Here is a 20,339-nt window from a genome sequence, read left to right on the forward strand (position 1 = left end):
ATATGTGTATATATATATATATATATATATATATATATATATATATTTATATATGTATGTATGTATGTATGTATGTATGTATGTATGTATATATATATATATATATATATACAGTGGAACCTCAGTTTACGAGTAACTTGGTTTACGAGTGTTTTGCAAGACGAGCAAAAATTTTTATAAATTTTGACTTGATTAACGAGCGATGTCTTGCAATGCAAGCAGTATGGATACACTTTGTCTGCTGAGCGTCATGTGATCACAACTGAGCTGATGGTGGTTCTCTCTCTCTCCTTATCTCGCTCGCTTGCCCAGCGCGTCTCTCTCTCTCTCTCTCTCTCCTTATCTTTCTTGCTAGCTCGCCCAGCGCGTCTCTCGGTTTACAGTGCGTCTCTCTCTCTCTCTCTCTCCTTATCTCGCATGCCCTGCTTCTCTCGATTCTCTCGATTTCTCTCTCTCTCTCTCTCTCTCTCTCTCTCTCTCTCTCTCTCTCTCTTATCTCGCTTGCTCGCCCAGCGCGTCTCTCGGTTTACAGCGCGTCTCTCTCTCTCTCTCCTTATGTCTCTCGCCCAGCGCGAGAAAGGACAAAGGAAACTGCAAACTTAATCATAATTAATGTTACAATACACATAAGATAATTATAGTGATACCTTCGAATCCGAACTTAATCCGTTCCAGAACCCTGTTCAAGTTCCAAGACAATTTTTCCCCTTTAAAATAATGGAAACAGGATTAATCCATTCCTGGGTCCCACGAACTTGAATTTTCAAACTGATTTTAACAGTAAATTCACTGGATTTTATGGTAAAATATTAACAAATAAACATATAAAAACCTGCTTTTCATGAATCCAAACTAGGAACAGTTTTTCCATCTCTTCCATACTTTTCGATCTCCTTGAGGTCAGTGTCATTACCCCTTTCACCATATCAGCTGCTTTGATAGCTTCTTTATTTTCACAGTCGTTCAGACAGTCGATTTTGGCATCCTGATCATAGTAGCGAGATCAGCTACACGTGTACCGCTTTCATGCTTAGCGATAAGTTCCTTCTTAACTTCAATTGTAGCTGCAACTGCTTTCATCTTACTCTTCCTCACTACACTTTTTAGGACTTAAATACACTAAGTTGTTATTGTGTAAAAAAATTACACAAAATAGGCACAAAAGAATAAAATTAGCAGTGAAAATCACATAAGATGCTTTCTCTACAGCTTCCAACAATGAACTGAACGACAAAGGATATGGGTGGCCCGAGCGCTGGGGAAATGTATGCACAAACACACACGAACAACGTGCTGGGCGTTTGGATTCCAAAGCAGCGTTCGAATTCCAGGGCAAAATTTGCTCAAATTTTTCGTTTGGAGTCCAAGCTGGTCGAGTTCTGGGGCTTTCGGATTCCAGGGGCAATACTGCATAAGCATCTCTTTTTTTTTAGAAATTGCCACATAAAAGTCTGTGAAAAGTCTAATTTTAATTCTTTTAGAATGGAATCCTCTACCTTTCTTCTTCAATAGAATGTAATTTTTTCTTTCTTCCAGAATTTACCAAGTTTAAGTTTTAAAGTTCTTGGAGAGGTTTTATCAAATAAGTGATATGCTTTTTCAACTTCTGCGTTTTTGGTAATAACATTTACTAAAGTGTTTAGTAAGAAGATCTGTCATGAACTTTCTGGGTCTACCAATATATGACTCCAGTTCCCCCAGTATACCTATTAAGATGTTTTTCTTCTAGTTATGTCTTCCAATTTCATTAACATATTCTGAAGAGATTTACATTTATAAACCCTGTTTTAAATGAGCTATACTATAATATTGACTTGCTTGTATTCTTGTCCTTTCATTTTTGCCCTTAATTCTATTGTGGCTGGAAGTTCTGACAGAGAGAAAATAAAGTGTGAAGGGACTGCAAAAAATCTTTGTTTACTTGTTTGTATATCAGAGGCACATGATCTTAATAATCAATGTGTTAGAATCCACTGTTGTATTAAGTAAATAATATAATGCCCTTTTCAGTCTCAGGATATCCTTGGATTCTGACAAAAAAACACAAAAGCACGAATATTGTCCCATCAGCTGCAGGCTTGAATCATCCTGTGTTTTTAATGTTTCCAGTTACCACTTATTTTTGAATTATTAGACTTCAGAAAGTCTACCACTCCGCAACTCTCACTTTTCCTCTTGTCTTTTAATGTGTTTTAAAAATTTCTTTTTCTTTTTAATTATTTAATTATTACTTGATCGTTTGACTGCTCTTGTTTGTTAAATGCACTTTATGTATTGATTTTACACATTAATAACTTAATGCAAGTGTGGTTTCAAAAGCAAAATAGCATGGCTTTAGTACTACAGCAGAATGGCTGCTTATAGGTTGCACAGGTTTCCCAGTAGCTTTCTAAACTCACAGAAGAACAAATGGAATTTGTTTCTGTTTTCTGTGTACTTTGAAAAGATGCTGTGTGAATTGTATTCCTTATATTACACTGGTATATAGAACTTTCAGTGCCTGAAGTGAATTGTCCAGTTGTTATGGGAGAAAGCTCAGCAGTTTTCCTAGAATTTAAAATTTATGTATGTAGAGTTTTGCACTTGAAGTGGGTTGTGGCTATGTTGTACTTCAATCACACTTGAATGGATAAAGGCCAAAATGTTTTCGTGCAGTTTGTTAATGTACAGATTTAGGTAAATGTCGTCTTTGATTATGAGGTTTCTTTTATTTCTGAATTAATTGACAAAATTTATAATTAACAATAACATAATAGTAATATCATAATAATGATAATTAACATATTCATTAAGTTTTATTTTCTTGGATATACAGTAAATTAAGAAATGTACATAAAAAAAGGACAGGGCGGGTACACTAGCATATGTTTGTTAACACTTCTCTCTGTGTAAAACCCCTTTACACTTTTGCACTGTTTCTCACCTTCATTCACTGTATTTTGTTTTATTTTCTCAACACTATAATTTTCTGTTTTTCCATCTTGGATTTGGTTTTGTGTGGGATTCAGATTAAACTAAAATTGTAACTTTTGGGGCTATTGGATTGAATCTCCTTTGATTCACAGAACATTTTTAATTGCTTGCTGCTGGTTAATGTTGTGTTTGTGAATAGTTTAACTTTTTTTTTACAATTCTGTGATTTACTTTTAAAAATATTTTATTTTCCTCAATATATTGCATCGCTATCAGCACCATTTGCTTGTGTTTCCAGTAGAGAGTTACTACAGTAATGCCTGCTTTTGCTTATGTATTCTTTCAGTAATGCTGTAGCCCTACCATTTAGAATGTTGTGCATCACATGCTTTTTTCTTTATGAACTCAGTTAAGTTCTCTTTTCCAGGCAGTCACTCTTGTGGGTGATTTTAATATCTACATTTATATTCCTACTTGTAAGCTTACACATATTGTTTTATTCATTCATGGTGTTCTTCTAGCATTGTGTATTTTGTATTTTTTCTTCTTGTTTAATGTTCTTTAGTTTATCTCTTGTTTGATGATTAATGTTTGATATCAGCTTGACATCCAGCTCTATTTATGTGATCTTCTATGCTTTTATTCCTGTTGTACCCTTTCAAATATTTATGATGTGCTTTGAACATTGCAAAATTACAATATAAATAAAATGTTATACTGTAATTATTAAAATATTAGTGTGTTGTAATTTTAAATTTAAAAAACAAAAAATTGTGCATCATTTTATTTTAGTGAGTTATCATTCTGTTTTCTTTTACAAACAGATAAACCTTTGCAAGATTCTGATAAACCTGGCAATGGAAGGACTTTCATATTACCATACATATGATCGGTTCTTTCTTGGAACAAGTATAGTGTTTGGTTTTGTGGGATGGACATCTTATGTCATACTTATAATCCTAAAAATGCATGCATGTGTGAACAAATCAACTATGGAAAATATAATGGTAAGATGTTTGTTTCCTTACATTTTACATAACGTGTTATTAAATACCAGTTATTTAATAACTGATTATCATTCTCTTACCTTACTCACTTATCCACAGCTGGAATAGCCTGAGGTTCCTCATGACTCTGTAATAGTAAAAATAAGTTATTTTATTTCTTAGAATATTTAATGTTGACAATATTGGAAAATGTCTTCACTTAGTTTAGAAAAGTATGCAATGCTCTGGTCATTAGGAGCACATTATAGTTATAAACAAATAACATGCTGTTAGTGTATCCTTTAAAAATATTTTAAAAATTTGCTTAATTATAAGGACATTTTTGCATGAGCTCAATAACATGAAAAAACAGATTTTGTCTTTATTAGTGCTTAAAAGAGATAACAATTTTAATTAATATCTTGTATAATTACACTGTCCTAAATTTTCTTAATCCTCAATACTTAATGATTTTTTTTTTTATTTTGTCTTTGGCAAATTAATACAACTGTATAGCATGGTGGGCTTATAAATACATTCAGCAGAATTAAATGCTGAATTCAGAAACACCATGTATTACACAGAAAAGATTCTCATATGTAGATCTTTGTAAGTTTTGGGTGTTTTATTATAAATTAACTGATAAGGAAAAAGTACTGTACAGTGTTTGATTTTATGCAGTTTCATCTTTATTTTGTTCATATACAATCAAAACAATTAGTGGTTTTATTTTTTTTAAATGGAAAAAATTCTTAGCATTTAAACAGAACTAAACATACATTTTCAAATCCAAAGGAACTAGTTGCATGGTAGTCAAGTCTGAAAAACTGATTAATTAAAATATCTATTTGAAAAGGTGTAACAGATTATCAAAGAAGTGCATAGCCTTGTTTAATTACTGAGTTGATCTCATTATGTCAGTTGTTTCAATATTGTTCAAGTGAATATGTGATTATGCAAATCCATTCGTTTTATTTGTGAGGCCAAAGGCCTGGTTTATACTTCATACGATGCAACTCGTTCTCCTGTGGACACTGCTGCCATGCAAGTGGCGTAATCTTTATATTTTACATAATCTGTAAGATTCCTACAGGTGGCAGTGTGAGATATCATCATGGTGAGAAAACAACTTTCAGCTATGCTGTGATGTGAATTGCCCGGAACATCCATTAAATTCTCAAGACACCTTGCCACAATAACTCTGAAAAGGATGAATGTTTATTGATTTACATTCATCAATCCAGGGACATGCCCCTTCCAGGCAGCATCAGGTGTAAGGCAGAAACAATCCCTGGACGGGGCATCAGCTCATTGCAAGGTGAATACAAGCACACACATAAATTAGCGTAATTTTAGCATCACCATATCCCCAAGCCTAGCATGTCTTTGGAAGGAAATCGGAGCACACTTTGGAAACCCATCAAGAAAACATATAAACTCCAGGTGGGGAACATCAGAGACGTGACTCCTTGTGAGGCAGCGCTACTGCTCCGCCATTGTGCTGGCCCCACATGTGTAATTATTAACAGTATTCATTATTTAAATTAACGATTTATCTGTAAAATTTAATATACATACTTTAATGCATTTCATCTTGAAAGTGATATCAAATTTAAATATAAGGACTCTAAATGTGCAGAGAGCTGGAATATCAGAAATTTAATGTGTTCGTTGTGGCATTTGCTGCCTGCCGCTGCTGTCAGCTCAGGAGGAAGCCCCAGAGGCACATGGCAGTTAACATCTGGGTCGGTTTTAAGATGAAGTCTATGATGGTCTACTTTAATGACAAAATAATAAAGTCAAACTTTCCATTTTAATCACAAAATAGACCTTTTCATTCTTATGCTGTTGTGAAGGTGCAAAAACATAAAATAACCACAAAAAAAAACAAACACGGCAGAAGATGGCATATGAGACCTTTAAAATTTATTGTGTCATTACAATGGGGAATATTAGGGAATCCATTCCCGGACGGGTTAAACCATTCCCAGGAATTCAGGAATCCCGCATGTCATTCCTGGGAAAGACACAGTGCACGGGCATCTCACATGTGAACGGTTTTAGAACGACTGACACTTATTTTTAATAAAACTACTGCAATATGTTGGCACCAATAAAAGACTAACCTTATCTACAAACAGTTCATGCTGTCATATAAGTAAATGTATCTATTTCAGGGGTTTCCAATGCATCGATTGTGATTCGACCGGTAGATCACAAAGGTAGTGCAGGTAGATCGCGTTGCATTCAAAAAAAAATTTTTTAATGTTAGTCATTTGCCACTTGATTGACATACAGGGTGGCTTGTCTTCTAACACACTGGTCATCCCACACGCACAATCAAACGTGCGAGCTACTGCAAAACTCCGGCTGTGATCTAGTTAGCTTTCCAATTTATATCGACTAAAGAAGGGATTAAAAAAAAGTTGTTTGGGGAGGGTATGGGCTGGATGTGGAATTGGAAGAGGATTTTTTTTTCTCACAATGTCACAATCGAAGTGCGTTTGTCTAATCTGTCAATCAGTCATTGCTATTCCAAAGAAGGAAAATGTGGAAAGGCGCTTTCAAACTGTTCATAAAAACTATGAAACTGACGTCCTTCCAAAAAGCGATCTGAGAAAGAGAAAGGAGATTGAATTAAAATCGCAGTTAATCAGACAGCCATCATTTTTCACTTGGCTGAATTCAAAAGCTCCTTGACTGCATTATTCGGCTCTGTTTATGCGAGTCAGCCTTTTCCCACATGACGACTATTATATCCAAATACTGTAGTGACCATAAATGTATTGAATTGTTATTAAAGCCATAAAGGTTATATTCAGTTATGCAATGTACAACAACATATATTTTGTGTATAAAGTATACTCAGTATATGTGTGTGTGTGTATATATATATATATATATATATATATATATATATATATATATCCCTGATCTAGTTAGTTGCAGTAACAAGAGCATAGAAAGCGCAGCTTTTACTTATGCATCCAGTTTCTTGTCATCATTCTGTGATGACAAGTTTCTTGGCACAGATAATGTGGATGCAACAGACTGACTCATTGCAATTTCAAGTTGCTGTTCAAAGCTGTTGTCTGACAGATGTCAATGAAGTTTTCAGTTTTCCACTATAACTGTTATTTCTTGATCAATTTTTACACTTTTACACGCTATATATGCAAGCTTGGCCGTTCCCGGTTTTCCGGGAATTACAGCAGTTTCATTCCCAGGAATGCGGGAATGAAAAATGTCCGGGAATCTCTAGGGAATATGCGATACTTGAAAAGGAAAGCACCACGAGTACATTTGTATGTCAGCATTTTGGTTCACCACATTGATCCTGTGGGATCTTCAAAGCAGCTTGCTGTCACATATAGATAGTAAACAGAGACTTTGATGTCACGTTGCAGCTTGAACACACTGTGCCTCCTGATTTTTTTGCTGGTACTGCAACTTGCACACGTGTCTGGTTAATTTCTGAGGATGTGCTCAGAGCACTCATCAAATGAACTGTGGGAACGCGTGGCAGCCGTAATGTGTATGTGTTTTGAACATGAAATATAAACTGGCACCAAGAGTGTTCACATAAACTCTACATGAATAATTTTTACATCAGTTGTGATGATCGTCTGACCAAGAAACTAAATTTACATTCTCATAATGAAATAGCATACCTCCATATATTAAAGGTGTTTTTTTTCAGGTCTAAGATATCATCATGTACTTTTACAGTTTTCAGTGAAGTGTGGGAATGCTCAAGTATATTATTTTGAGGTTACATAGACATAAAATTAAAAGAAGAAAGATTTAGGAAGGTAAAACGCTTTTCTAAATTGTGCTTTTCTAGTCGAAGAATAACATTTTTGTCCTAAATTGTTCAAGTCCAATACTGAATTTATTAATATGTATTAAAATTGTCTTTGTGTATTTTTTTCCAACAGTTTCGTGGCCATCCTCATTCCAAATTCTTTCTTGCCTTTGCCATGGCTGTAGCATTTTTTCTGTTAATACAGGCTAGTCCTTGGACGCACTACATTTACTGTCTCCTACCAGTGTTTATGTGGCATTCTATCTATAAAGAGTAAGTTGACAAATAGACTTTTCACTAACCCCATTACCTTTTAAAGTTATGGTTTGTGTCCTTAATTTTATATACAATTATTTTCACCTTGTTTGTTTTCTAGGACAATGTTGTTTTGTGTTTGTACAGATACAGATGCTGTCCTTTTATGCAGACTTTGGTGTTTTAAGAGTAGTGCAATTTTTATTTGCTATTGTGTGCATCAGTGATGAATAGATTTAGCCATTAAGGGCGTACTCTATTCCGTATATCAGGGATTCTTAAGCTTTTCAATCTGAACACCTAAAACATAAAATCGATACCATACTGGGACCCAGGAAGAGGATTATTACCATAACAAGAGCAGAGGCCTACATACACAAAGAACAATGAACATATGATAATAATAATAATATTAATAAAAAAACAGTAAAAGTTTTGTTTACATTTTAGCAAGTTTCTCACATGAATTTTACTAAAACAACATTTTATTTGTATTCATTGAAACAGATTCTTCTGTCAGCTTTTGTTATTTAGAACATGTATAGCTAAAGTTTGGCTAATTCTTAGTACCCAAGTCTCAAATGCCAGCATCTGTTGGTGTCTAAGACAAACACGCTGAGAGGTAAACCAGCCATCATAATTTGATTTGTTTCTAATTTTGTAAACAGTTCCTGGGCCACTAAAAATAATTTATGCTTTGTTGTTTAGGTTAATAAGATCAAAGAATCATGTTTATTTTTTGTTTCAGTGCATCTTTACTGTTATTTCTATTATTTTCCCGCACAGCTGTCTTGTTCTTTTTAATGGCCCATTCACACTTGAGCATTGAAAACATCCAGTTTGTTCAACATTTGTTAAGCTTTTCAGTGGTATTCCAATGTTCTTGGGAATTTTCAAAGACATTATGACTGATATCATTTTCAGTAATCATTCTGTGGATTGTGAGGTGATCTAGTGTTTGTGACATAATTGTTCTGTCCCAAGAATGTCTTCTGTGACTTTATTGCTTTAAATCCTGCTGATGACTGAAGATGAGATGTTGTCAGAGTCATGAGCACAGATATTGGGTTCACCATGTTCTGTAGCACAGCAAGTCTAAAGGAAAATTCTGGATTTTCTGTTATTAAAAATTTTCAGGATTACCCACAGATGTTGAAAAGCGCACAAATACTGTAATTCGATGGTGTCTTCAATGTTTTTGGAATCTTTTTCCCACTTTATACACACAAAAAACATTTTTTTTTTTTTAGTTATTTTACAAAGATATTGCCTTCAGCAATCGGTGCCCCATTATAAATGCAAAGCTTCTGGTTTTCTAGTTATAACTAGTGAGGAATAGATTAAGTAATAAAGTGACAAGAATTGAACAGGTGTTCTGGGTGTACATTTAATCTTGCATGTGCTGAGGGGTAATTTTAATCCACCCAGTTAAATGTCACTGGGAGCCAGTGATTATCACCGCAGCACTAGGAGTAAAACAAGAAGCAAATGGCACGCAAGTCCTTTTCAGGGCACAACTGTACCAAGCTCATGCTGCATGTAATCTAGTAGAAGAAACCAGTAAATAAAGCATCTGTTTAATTTTAATTCCATTGTTTGTCACAGATATTTCGAAAAAGTGTGATCTGGTAGCGCAGCAGCCATCGTTTATATCACAAATATTTGGGGGCTCAGGTTGGAGATGGAAAAGGAGATGGATAATATTTAATGCATAGTACTTGAAGGACTAAACATATTTTGTTAACTGAGAAGAATTACTGAAGCATTTCTAGTATTCAGTGTAATAGCTGGTAATCATATGCAGTTAAACATGCTCCTGAAAAGCACAAAGATGACATACAAACCTCATGTATACCCTGATAGGAATTCTAGTTCTGTGTTATCACTCTTCCTACTTAAAACTTCAATACTAAACTTACTAAGCTTTAACCTGATTAAAACTAAATGTATACTTATAAGTTTTTTCAGTTCTATTCACTTGATTGCAAGCTACACATGTGCTTAATCTTTTCGTTAGTGAATGCTACTAAATGACTGAAGCACACACTTGCATGTTTTGTTGAGCTGTTTTACTCCTGGCTCATCCCAGATCAAGAGGAAGTGACTTCCTGTAAAAGCGATGCAAAAAAATACTGTTTTTTCTTTTTTTTATGTTTTTTTCCAGTATTTTATGAGTCTAACAATTCATATCAGTGGAACAAGGATGTTTTCTAAACTGCTCCCTGCTAAAATGCTTAGATGTGAATAGTGTAATTGAAAGTAATAGCAAATAATATACAAGTGTTTTAGGAGCTTTCTGGTCTAGCACTACAAAGCTTGTGAAGTGTTTAGATACTAATGAGCCCTGAAGGTTAGCCCCTTAGACTGGTTTGCCCAAGTTTATGAAATTCAAACAATCTAATTCTTATCGTTGTCTTTATGTTCAGACAGACCCTAACATTTGTTTCTTTGCCTTTGATTTCATCTGTATGTTGGTGTTTGCCTTAGTCTTTGCACCTTTGGTTTAATTTGCTTTATTGAATTGATTTCTTGGGTTTGACTTTTCAGTCATTCTTGACATTTTATCTTGTTACTTTTCATTTCATAATTCCAATTAGTAATCAACTGCTGCTACCTTGTGTAGTGATTATATCAGCAGTGATGTCACAGGACAACAATAAAAAAACAGGTGCAAGGTAGAAGAGACAGGCAAAACATACAGTGGCGTAGCTAGAAGGGGGTGGGCCTCCCCGGGCGGCATTATTGGCTGAAAGACTCAGTACATTTCGTGTGTAAACAGCAGGGCTCTGAAAAATATCACTCATGAATGAAAAAAGTAAAATTCTCTTATTTTTCTCCACAAATGCTTCAACAATAATTTTCAGACTGTCCTCCTGTGACATCAGACATAGCAGTTACAATTTATGAGGCAATAACAAAAATAAACATAAACATCACACCAATAATAATTTTGAGGAAGATAACTAATTTCGTTTTGTTATCAATCCGAATGCGTTCTTGCTCTGCGCAGAAAACATCCCCACCTATCACTTGTACACTACACTGGTTCTAGTTTTCGCAGCGTAATTATATTAAATTAATAATCAGAACCCGGATTATCAGTCTGTCTATACTATATTCTTGTCTATTTGATGCTTATAAATAACTAGCAAAATACCCGCTCTTCGCAGCGGCGAAGTACTGCCTTAAAATTTTTATTAAGAAGAAAATTAAACCTTTTTAAACTGAGGGAAAATCTACCAATAACTATTGGTTAAGGATGTCTTTGTATACCACATTGTCAGTTCGGCCCTCCGGTTGTAATATGACCAAGCTGTATGCTGAGTTTACTCTTGAGCATGCAACATACAGTTGGCCATGTGAAATGTAATCTTGTCTGAAATCTCACAGCTTGGATTGCTGCTGTCATAATCTGTTTGAGTTTCATGGTTTGTTTCAATTACGTTAGTATTTGCAGGACTTGTGTTGAAGTGACATTCGGCATCTGTCAAGCGTTGTAAGCACACAACAGGTTTCATCGATAACTTTGCATCCAGATTTTGAGAGTTTAAACATTCATAAACATCAAAGTGTCCACTACTGAAATCGTCACCTGTGAATCTAAGATGTTTAAGAGGCATTGGCGGTTCTCCAAAGGTGTAAAATATTTGGCCATTTCGGTACACTTGAAAGCGACAACCGAACAATTCAGCGGCAGCTATCAACTCGCATACAGAACCATAGGAGAAGGGCTTAAGCATTTCACGCTTCTAGTGCTTCTGTGTAGTATAATTATCTCCTGTACCGTCATCAGTCCACACCTTGAACCTGTCCCAGTCATTCAATACATAAGACACAATGTTCATCCGGATATCAAGAGTGAGCCTGATATGGCCGTGCAATATGTAACACAGAGAATGGAAAAGGCAGGGGGAATCTGTGGGCATGGAAACCACTCAGTAAGTGACAGTTCTTTGATCGATGGTGACCACCTCGATAGACATGTTAATGGGGGTACGGTTGGAACGTTAAAGGAAATGGGTACCTGAACAATGTAAAGTAAGTCTAAAATACCTACACAATAACTATAATCATAATAAACGAACAATAAAACAGTGGAGAAGCCGTGGATTAAATAGAAAGGCAGCAGTTATCAGCAGGGAGACGTGAATCCCGTGGCAAAGCAAGGAAGGGAATGAAGAGACCGGAGCGACGGACGGCCTTATATAGGCAGGCAGCCAACAACGTGGGAGGCGTTGGGATGGGGACCCAACGCTGCCTCACATGGCGACCGAGCTGCAGGCTATGGACGTATATATGTACGTAAGTAGGATTCAGTTAGCGTTGGGAATCCGCATACCAAATTTCTTGAAGATGGGCCCATAAGTAATAAAGACCGTTGGAAAGTTCAATGTGGCGGCCGACAATGGTGTCATACCACTGAAATAAGTACGTACATCGGTTTTGGTTAGTGCAGGGAAGCCGCCTACCAAATTTCGTGAAGATGGAGCCATAAATAGAAAGTTCAACATGGTGGACTTTGTCGACCATTATGACCGTTAAGCGTAGAATTTCAAAATGAAACCTACTTAACTTTTGTAAGTAAGCTGAAAGGAATGAGCCTGCCAAATTTCAGCCTTCTACCTACACAGGAAGGTAGAGAATTAGTGATGAGTCAGTTAGTGAGTGAGGGCTTTGCCTTTTATTAGTATAGATATATATATATGTGTGTGTGTGTGTGTGTGTATATATATATATATATATATATATATATATATATATATATATATATATATATGTCGGCAAACTCCCATGCACCCTCCAGGACTCTGCTAAGGGTGAAGAGCTGGTCCACTGTTCCGCGACCAGGACTAAAACCACACTGTTCCTCCTGAATCCGAGGTTGACTATCCGACGGACCCTCCTCTCCAGAACCCCTAATAGACTTTTCCAGGGAGGCTGAGGAGTGTGATCCCTCTATAGTTGGAACACACCCTCCGTCCCCTTTTAAAGAGGGGACCACCACCCGGTCTGCCAATCCAGAGGCACTGTCCCGATGTCCATGCGATGTTGCAGAGACGTGTCAACCAAGACAGTCCTACAACATCCAGAGCCTTAAGGAACTCCGGTATCTCATCCACCCGGGGCCCTGCCACCAAGGAGTTTTTGACCACCTCGGTGACTTCAGTCCCAGAGATGGGAGAGCCCACCTCAGAGTCCCCAGGCTCTGCTTCCTCATTGGAAGGCATGTTAGTGGGATTGAGGAGGTCTTGAAGTACTCCTCCCACCGACCCTAACGCCCGAAGTCGAGGTCAGCAGCGCACCATCCCCACCATATACGGTGTTGACACTGCACTGCTTCCCCTCCTGAGACGCCGGACGGTGGACCAGAATCTCCTCGGCCGTCCAAAGTCGCTCTCCATGGCCTCTCCAAACTCCTCCCATGCCCGAGTTTTGCCTCAGCAACAACCGAAGCCGCTCCGCTTGGCCTGCCGGTACCTATCAGCTGCCTCCAGAGACCCACAGGACAAAAAGTCCTATAGGACTCCTTCTTCAGCTTGACGGCATCCCTCACCGCGGTGTCCACCAACGGGTTCGGGATTGCCGCCGACAGGCACCACCACCTTGCGGCCACAGCTCCGGTCAGCCGCCTCAACAATAGAGGCACGGAACATGGCCCATTCGACTCAATGTCCCCACCTCCCTCGGGACGGGTTGAAGTTCTGCCGGAGGTGGGAGTTGAAGCTACTTCTGACAGGGGACTCTGCCAGCCGTTCCCAGCAGACCCTCACAACACGATTGGGCCTACCAGGTCTGACCGGCATCTTCCCCACCATCGAAGCCAACTCACCACCAGGTGGTGATCAGTTGACAGCTCCGCCCCTCTCTTCACCCGAGTGTCCAAGACATATGGCCGCAAGTCCACGACACGACCACAAAGTCGATCATCGACCTGAGGCCTAGGGTGTCCTGATGCCAAGTGCACATATGAACACCCTTATGCTTGAACATGGTGTTCGTTATGGACAATCCATGACGAGCACAGAAGTCCAATAACAAAACACCGCCGGGTTCAGATCGGGGCCATTCCTCCCAATCACGCCCTTCCAGGTCTCACTGTCATTGCCCACGTGAGCATTGAAGTCTCCCAGCAAAACGAGGGAATCCCCAGAAGGTATGCCCTCTAGCAACCCTCCAGAGACTCCAAAAGGGTGGATACTCCAAACTGCTGTTCGCGATACGCACAAACAACAGTCAGGACCCTTCCCCACCCGGCGGAGGGAGGCCACCCTCTCGCCCACCGGGGTAAACCCCAATGCACAGGCTCCAAGTCGGGGGGCAATAAGTATGACCACACCTGCTCGGCCTCTCACGGGGCAACTCCAGAGTGGTAGAGAGTCCAGCCCCTCTCAAGGAGATTGGTTCCAGAGTCCAAGCTGTGCGTCGAGGTGAGTCCGACTATATCTAGCCGAACCTCTCGACCTCGCGCACTAGCTCAGGCTCCTTCCCTTCAGAGAGGTGACATTCCACGCCCCAAGAGCCAGTTTCTGTAGCCGAGGATCAGACCCGCAAGGTCCCCGCCTTCGGCCACCACCCAACTCACACTGCACCCAACCTCCTTGGCCCCTCCCATAGGTGGTGAGCCCATGGGGAGGAGGACCCACGCTACCTCTTCGGCTGTGCCCGCCGAGCCCCATGGGTGCAGGCCCGCCACCAGGCGCCGCCATCGAGCCCCACCTCCAGGCCTGGCTCCAGAGGGGGCCCAGTGACCAGCGTCCGGCAAGGGAAAACGTCGTCCAAAGGTTTCGCTCATCATTGGAGGTTTGTTGAACGCGCTCTGTCTCATCCCTCACCTAGGACCAGTTTGCCTTGGGTGGCCCTACCAGGCATAAAGCCCTGGACAACATAGCTCCTAGGATCATTGGGACACGCAAACCCCTCCACCACGATAAGGTGATGGTTCAAGGAGGAGTACGATCTGCATGTGTTTTGTGGACTTGGAAAAGGCATTCGACCGTGTCCCTCGGGGAATCCTTTGGGGGGTGCTCCGGGAGTATGGGGTACCGGGACCCCTGATAAGGGCTGTTCGGTCTCTGTACAACCGGTGTCAGAGCTTGGTCCGCATTGCCGGCAGTAAGTCGAGCCCGTTTCCAGTGAGAGTTGGACTCCGCCAGGGCTGCCCTTTGTCACCGATTCTGTTCATAACTTTTATGGACTTTCTAGAATTTGGAATTTCTAGGCGCAGCCAGGGTGTTGAAGGGGTCCGGTTTGGTGGACTCAGGATTGGGTCTCTGCTTTTTGCAGATGATGTTGTCCTGTTTGCTTCATCAGGCCGTGATCTTCAGCTCTCTCTGGATCGGCTCGCAGCTGAGTGTGAAGCGGCTGGGATGAGAATCAGCACCTCCAAATCCGAGCATGGTCCTCAGCCGAAAAGGGTGGAGTGCCCTCTCAGGGTTGGAGGAGAGATCCTGCCCCAAGTGGAGGAGTTCAAGTATCTCGGGGTCTTGTTCACGAGTGAGGGAAGATTGGAGCGTGAGATCGACAGGCAGATCGGTGCAGCATCCGCAGTGATGCGGGCTCTGCATCGGTCTGTCGTGGTGAAAAAGGAGCTGAGCCGTAAGGCAAAGCTCTCAATTTACCAGTCGATCTACGTTCCTACCCTCACCTATGGTCATGAGCTATGGGTAGTGACCGAAAGAACGAGATCGCGAATACAAGCGGCTGAAATGAGTTTCCTCCGCAGGGTGTCTGGGCTTTCCCTTAAAGATAGGGTGAGAAGCTCAGTCATCCGGGAGGGTCTCAGAGTAGAGCCGCTGCTCCTCCGCATCGAGAAGAGTCAGATGAGGTGGCTCGGGCATCTGATCAGGATGCCTCCTGGACGCCTCCCTGGTGAGGTGTTCCGGGCACGTCCAACCGGGAGGAGGCCCCGGGAAGACCCAGGACACGCTGGAGGGACTATGTCTCCCGGCTGGCCTGGGAACGCCTTTGGGATTCTCCCGGAAGAGCTGGAAGAAGTGGCCGGGGAGAGGGAAGTCTGGGCCTATCTGCTTAAGCTGCTGCCCCCGCGACCCGACCTCGGATAAGCGGAAGAGGATGGATGGATATATATATATATATATATGTGTATGTATATGTGTGTACATATATACACACACACATATACTATGGGGTGCCAAACAGGCAAATACATTGATTTTCTGAATATATAAAGTCACTGTCGGAATATATAAAGTCAAAACTTGAATATATAACGTCAGCGCTGAAATATATAAAGTCAAAACTTGTGGCTTTATATAATCAAGTTTTGACTTTATATATTCGGGAATGACTTTATATATACAAGTTTTGACTTTATATAGGTAAATTTAGTCATCATTGCATAACTTTTTCTCTACCATAGAAATTTAAAGACTAAATTCAACTTCCATTCCTACCAAAGATGTTTCTGGCGACTAAATAGAACCTACTTATATCCAAATTCGAGCTATTGAGCTGTCACCTGCCTGCCTGAATAAGTCACCCTCACTTTGCTCTTTCTTTTTTACCGTTCATTTAATCATGGCTAGTGGCAGAAAAATTATAAAATGGAAGGAGGATTACACTGAGTATGGCTTTACCAAAACAATTATTGATGGCAAATCGATTATTCATAAAGCTTCAATTGGTGATCTGTTTTTCTGCGTCACAAAGTTGGTTTCTCAAGACGGCATTAGCTGCAGAGCTCAGCTCACAGCGAAATGATGTGAATGGGAGGGGAGATGATGACGTGACTCCCCCACCCGCCTTAACTGTCAATCCCCCACAAACACAGTCTCGGAATTTGCATAAGCACAGCCCTTCACCTGCAATTTTAACTTAGTTACAAAGTGATCAAAACTCTCGTTCATATCCTGCATCTCATTAAACTTGTATCCCGCATTACCCGTGGGCATGACAAACACCAGCGGCAGCCTGTCTATGAACTTAATTTAAACTTTAGGTTTACACCGTGCTTTGTTTCGGAAGTAGCAGCACTCATGAATATGGTTGTGTATGTCACTCGCTCGCTTCTTGTTTCGCTGCCTTCTCAATTATATAATGCATGTTTTCTTCAGCGCTTTTTGGAGCTCTTCCTGGTTTTCTACGCATCATGCGCTGATAGTCAGTTCATGTGATTACGTGGGAGGCGTGATGATGTAACACGAAACTCCGCCCCCCACGGCTTTCGAACTCAACTCCATTACAGTAAATGGAGAAAAATAACTTCCAGTTATGACCATTACGCGTAGAATTTCTAAATGAAACCTGCCCAACTTTTGTAAGGAAGCTGTAAGGAATGAGCCTGCCAAATTTCAGCTTTCTACCTACATGGGAACTTGGAGAATTAGTGATGAGTCAGTGAGTCAGTCAGTCAGTATGTTGGAGGGTGGCAAATTGAAGCACTGCCCCGCCCCATGCAGCATGAGCTCTAGCTATGCCACTGAAAACATATAAGAGGTTGGCTAATATTAGTTCCTTTAGAGCAAGAGTTCCCAAACTTTTTTTGGCCACAGACCCCTTTACCAAAAACATTTAAAATCGTCGACCCCCTAGTCATTTACTTTACTTACTCAAATTAATAAATTTGCACAGTCCTCGATATTAAATATTTCACTAGATATCAAACTATTCATTTTAATCACTTGTAATTAATGATTGAAAGAGATAAAAGGACTACGGAATATGGCATAATCTTGTGCAACATTTAATTTCGAGACCTGCACTAATGAAAATTAAAGAGTTTTTTTTACATTTTTGACATTTATGAAATAAATATGTAAATTCAAAATAAGTACAAATAGTCCAAGCTGTACTGTCTGCATTTCTTTTTTGGATCATTAATATTATTATCTGAAGAAAAATACAAAATTTTATTAATAAACTATTTCGACAGCCCCTGTGATTAAAAAAAAAAAAACAATAAAGTGTGTACTTACTTGAAACAGAAGATTTTTGTTCAAAATCATATAAACTGTGTCCTCTGATTTTCTTTTTCGTAGTACTGCTCCTCAATAAATAATTATATTCAAAGTTCAAATCACAAATAAGTACATGTCACATCAAACAAACCAATTTATAGTGTTTTATGAAAACATGACCGTACAAGACTGATAGATTCTGCTAATATGGAATATCCGTTGTCTCGTCCTACCGCGAGTAAGTGCAGGCATGCAACAGTTTTTCATGTCTGCACTTGCTTTGATACGTTCGATAAGACAATGCACAGACATGATTGTGCTACATGTATTTTCATGCATTCTTGTGTGACTCTTTTAATGGCACATTGTACCTTTTCATTCGCAAGTTTGGTATGTAATGTGTTTTTATTAAGAAGTGTTTTTTTGAACTAGCCAACCCGCGGCTTACCATACACCACATAATCAGGACGGTTTTTTAATAATTTTTAAGCACAGGGAGAAAATTAACATTTGAAAAATCGGTAATGTAATAAATCCGCAATTAAAGCAACATTGTAACAATGCACGGAACGAACTCCGCTCAGGTGCGGAGGGTGGAACGGGAGGAGAGGAGAAGAACGTCAACTCGCTCCCTCCGTCATGCTAGTGTGCTGATTTCTCGTCCAGTATGCACTGCCTGCTCATGTGCCCACCTCCAACTCGTCACTCGAGGAGTCGTCGTCTTTGTACAGTCCAGATGTAGCTGTGACTCACGTAGACTTTTCATTGCTCTGTGCGGTTTTGGCTGCCTTGCTATATATAATCCACCAAGACACCCGACCACGGTAGCAGCTCGGTTTTTAAAGACTGCTGACTTCATTGTGTATATGACTGTAAGTGAATGAAAAGATGCAACTCTGGAGAGGGCAACATACAACACAGCGTTTTACACGCCGTATACAGCAATTCACATTCACGACAAATTGTTTTACACGCTGCATACAGTGATTTACATCCGTGACAAACATGCCTCTTCTTAGATAGTCCTGTCGCGTCCACCCTCGTTCTCGCAGCATACACACCGCCTGGTCATGTGGTGCCTCTATGTGAACCGGTCAGGAACAGAGAAGGTCGGCTGCCGAGAGAGCATCTCGACTGTTGCAGGGCCTGCATTGGTGAAGCAGGTGAGACGGTAATGAAACAGAGGCACAGGGCTTATTGGTTTTTAAAAGACTGCTTCCTTCATTGGGTTTTAACCAATGCACGTAACGAACCAACACACAATCGTCCGTGCGGCGTTCAGGCGCGGAGGGTGGAACGGGAGGAGAAGAGAAGGAAGTCCACTCCGCTCCCTCCGTCATGCTAGTCTGCTGATTTCTCATCCAGTATACACTGCCTGCTCATGTGCCCACCTCCAACTCGTCACTCGAGTCGTTGTCATCTTTGTACAGTCCAGATGCACCTGTGACTCACGTAGACTTTTCATTGCTCTGTGCGGTTTTGGCTGCCTGTCTATATATGATCCACCAAGACACCTGACCACGGTGGTAGCGAGGTAGGAGGGGGGTGCGTACAAAGGGTTGGGACGTAAGCGGTGGGAGCGTATGAGTCGCACTTACTGGGAATTCCACTGTTTGCAGCCCGAATGGGGTTCAACAGCTTACCCACGGCGGGTAGACACACGTTCAATGTCATGCATTATTATTTATTGAATGCTAAACACTTCTGGAAAGACGCGGTTGTCTAAAAAGGGTTGGTGTGAGAGTACAATAGTAAGCGAATGAAAAGATGGAACTCTGGAGAGAGCAAAATACAACACAATAGTGAACCCACGGCATAATAAACGCCGCATATTTATTTATTGATGGTTGAACACTTCTGGAAAGACACAGTTGTCTAAAAAGGGAGGGATTGAGGATACAACAGAAAGTGAATGAAAAGATGGAATTCTAGACTTTTCATTGCTCTGTGCGGTTTTGGCTGCCTTTGTATATATAATCCACCCGACACCCGACCCTGGTAGTAGCGGGGGGATGTGAACAAAGTGCAGGAGCATCTAAGAAGACGCATATTTGTTTGGATGTAATTGCTGTATGTAGCGTGTAAAACAGTTTGCTATGGTGCACGCAGTCGTGCATCGTAACCGAAAACTCATTTTTTAAAGACTGCTCACTTCATTGTGTTTTAATCTCAGAGATAACCCTCGCAAACAGTTTTACATGCTGCATATGGTGATTCACCTCCGTGAGAAACATGCCTCTATTAACAGTCAACGTGGGTCGGAGCTGCATGTGACCTCTACGACAGACGAATATAAATGACGCCGGTTTTTCTGTGTCGTCGCATCCGAGTTGGTGGGCGTGGTTCTGTGAGTTGTCGTCGTATCCAATGGTCTTGGAGTTAGTGGGCGTGGCTCCTTCCTGCGTGCGCCATTGGTGTGTCAGTTGTCAGCGCCTTAGTGAATCCACGCCCCTTCCGGCGTGC

The 20,339-nt window shown here is 40.3% G+C and overlaps 1 protein-coding gene across 3 annotated transcripts in view; it reads left to right on the forward strand.

The window, feature by feature from the left end:
* The window catches only part of pign (phosphatidylinositol glycan anchor biosynthesis, class N), a 283,091-nt gene that overhangs the window by 137,505 nt on the left and 125,247 nt on the right, over positions 1–20,339 (forward strand). For all 3 annotated transcript variants that reach the window (XM_039753344.1, XM_039753343.1, XM_039753345.1), the window contains 2 exons: positions 3,738–3,920; positions 7,838–7,977. In XM_039753344.1, coding sequence (XP_039609278.1) covers positions 3,738–3,920; positions 7,838–7,977 — 323 coding nt within the window. The remainder of the gene's footprint in view (positions 1–3,737; positions 3,921–7,837; positions 7,978–20,339) is intronic.

The sequence above is a fragment of the Polypterus senegalus genome, chromosome 5 (assembly GCF_016835505.1).
Source record: "Polypterus senegalus isolate Bchr_013 chromosome 5, ASM1683550v1, whole genome shotgun sequence".
NCBI classification, from domain to species: Eukaryota; Metazoa; Chordata; class Cladistia; order Polypteriformes; family Polypteridae; genus Polypterus; species Polypterus senegalus.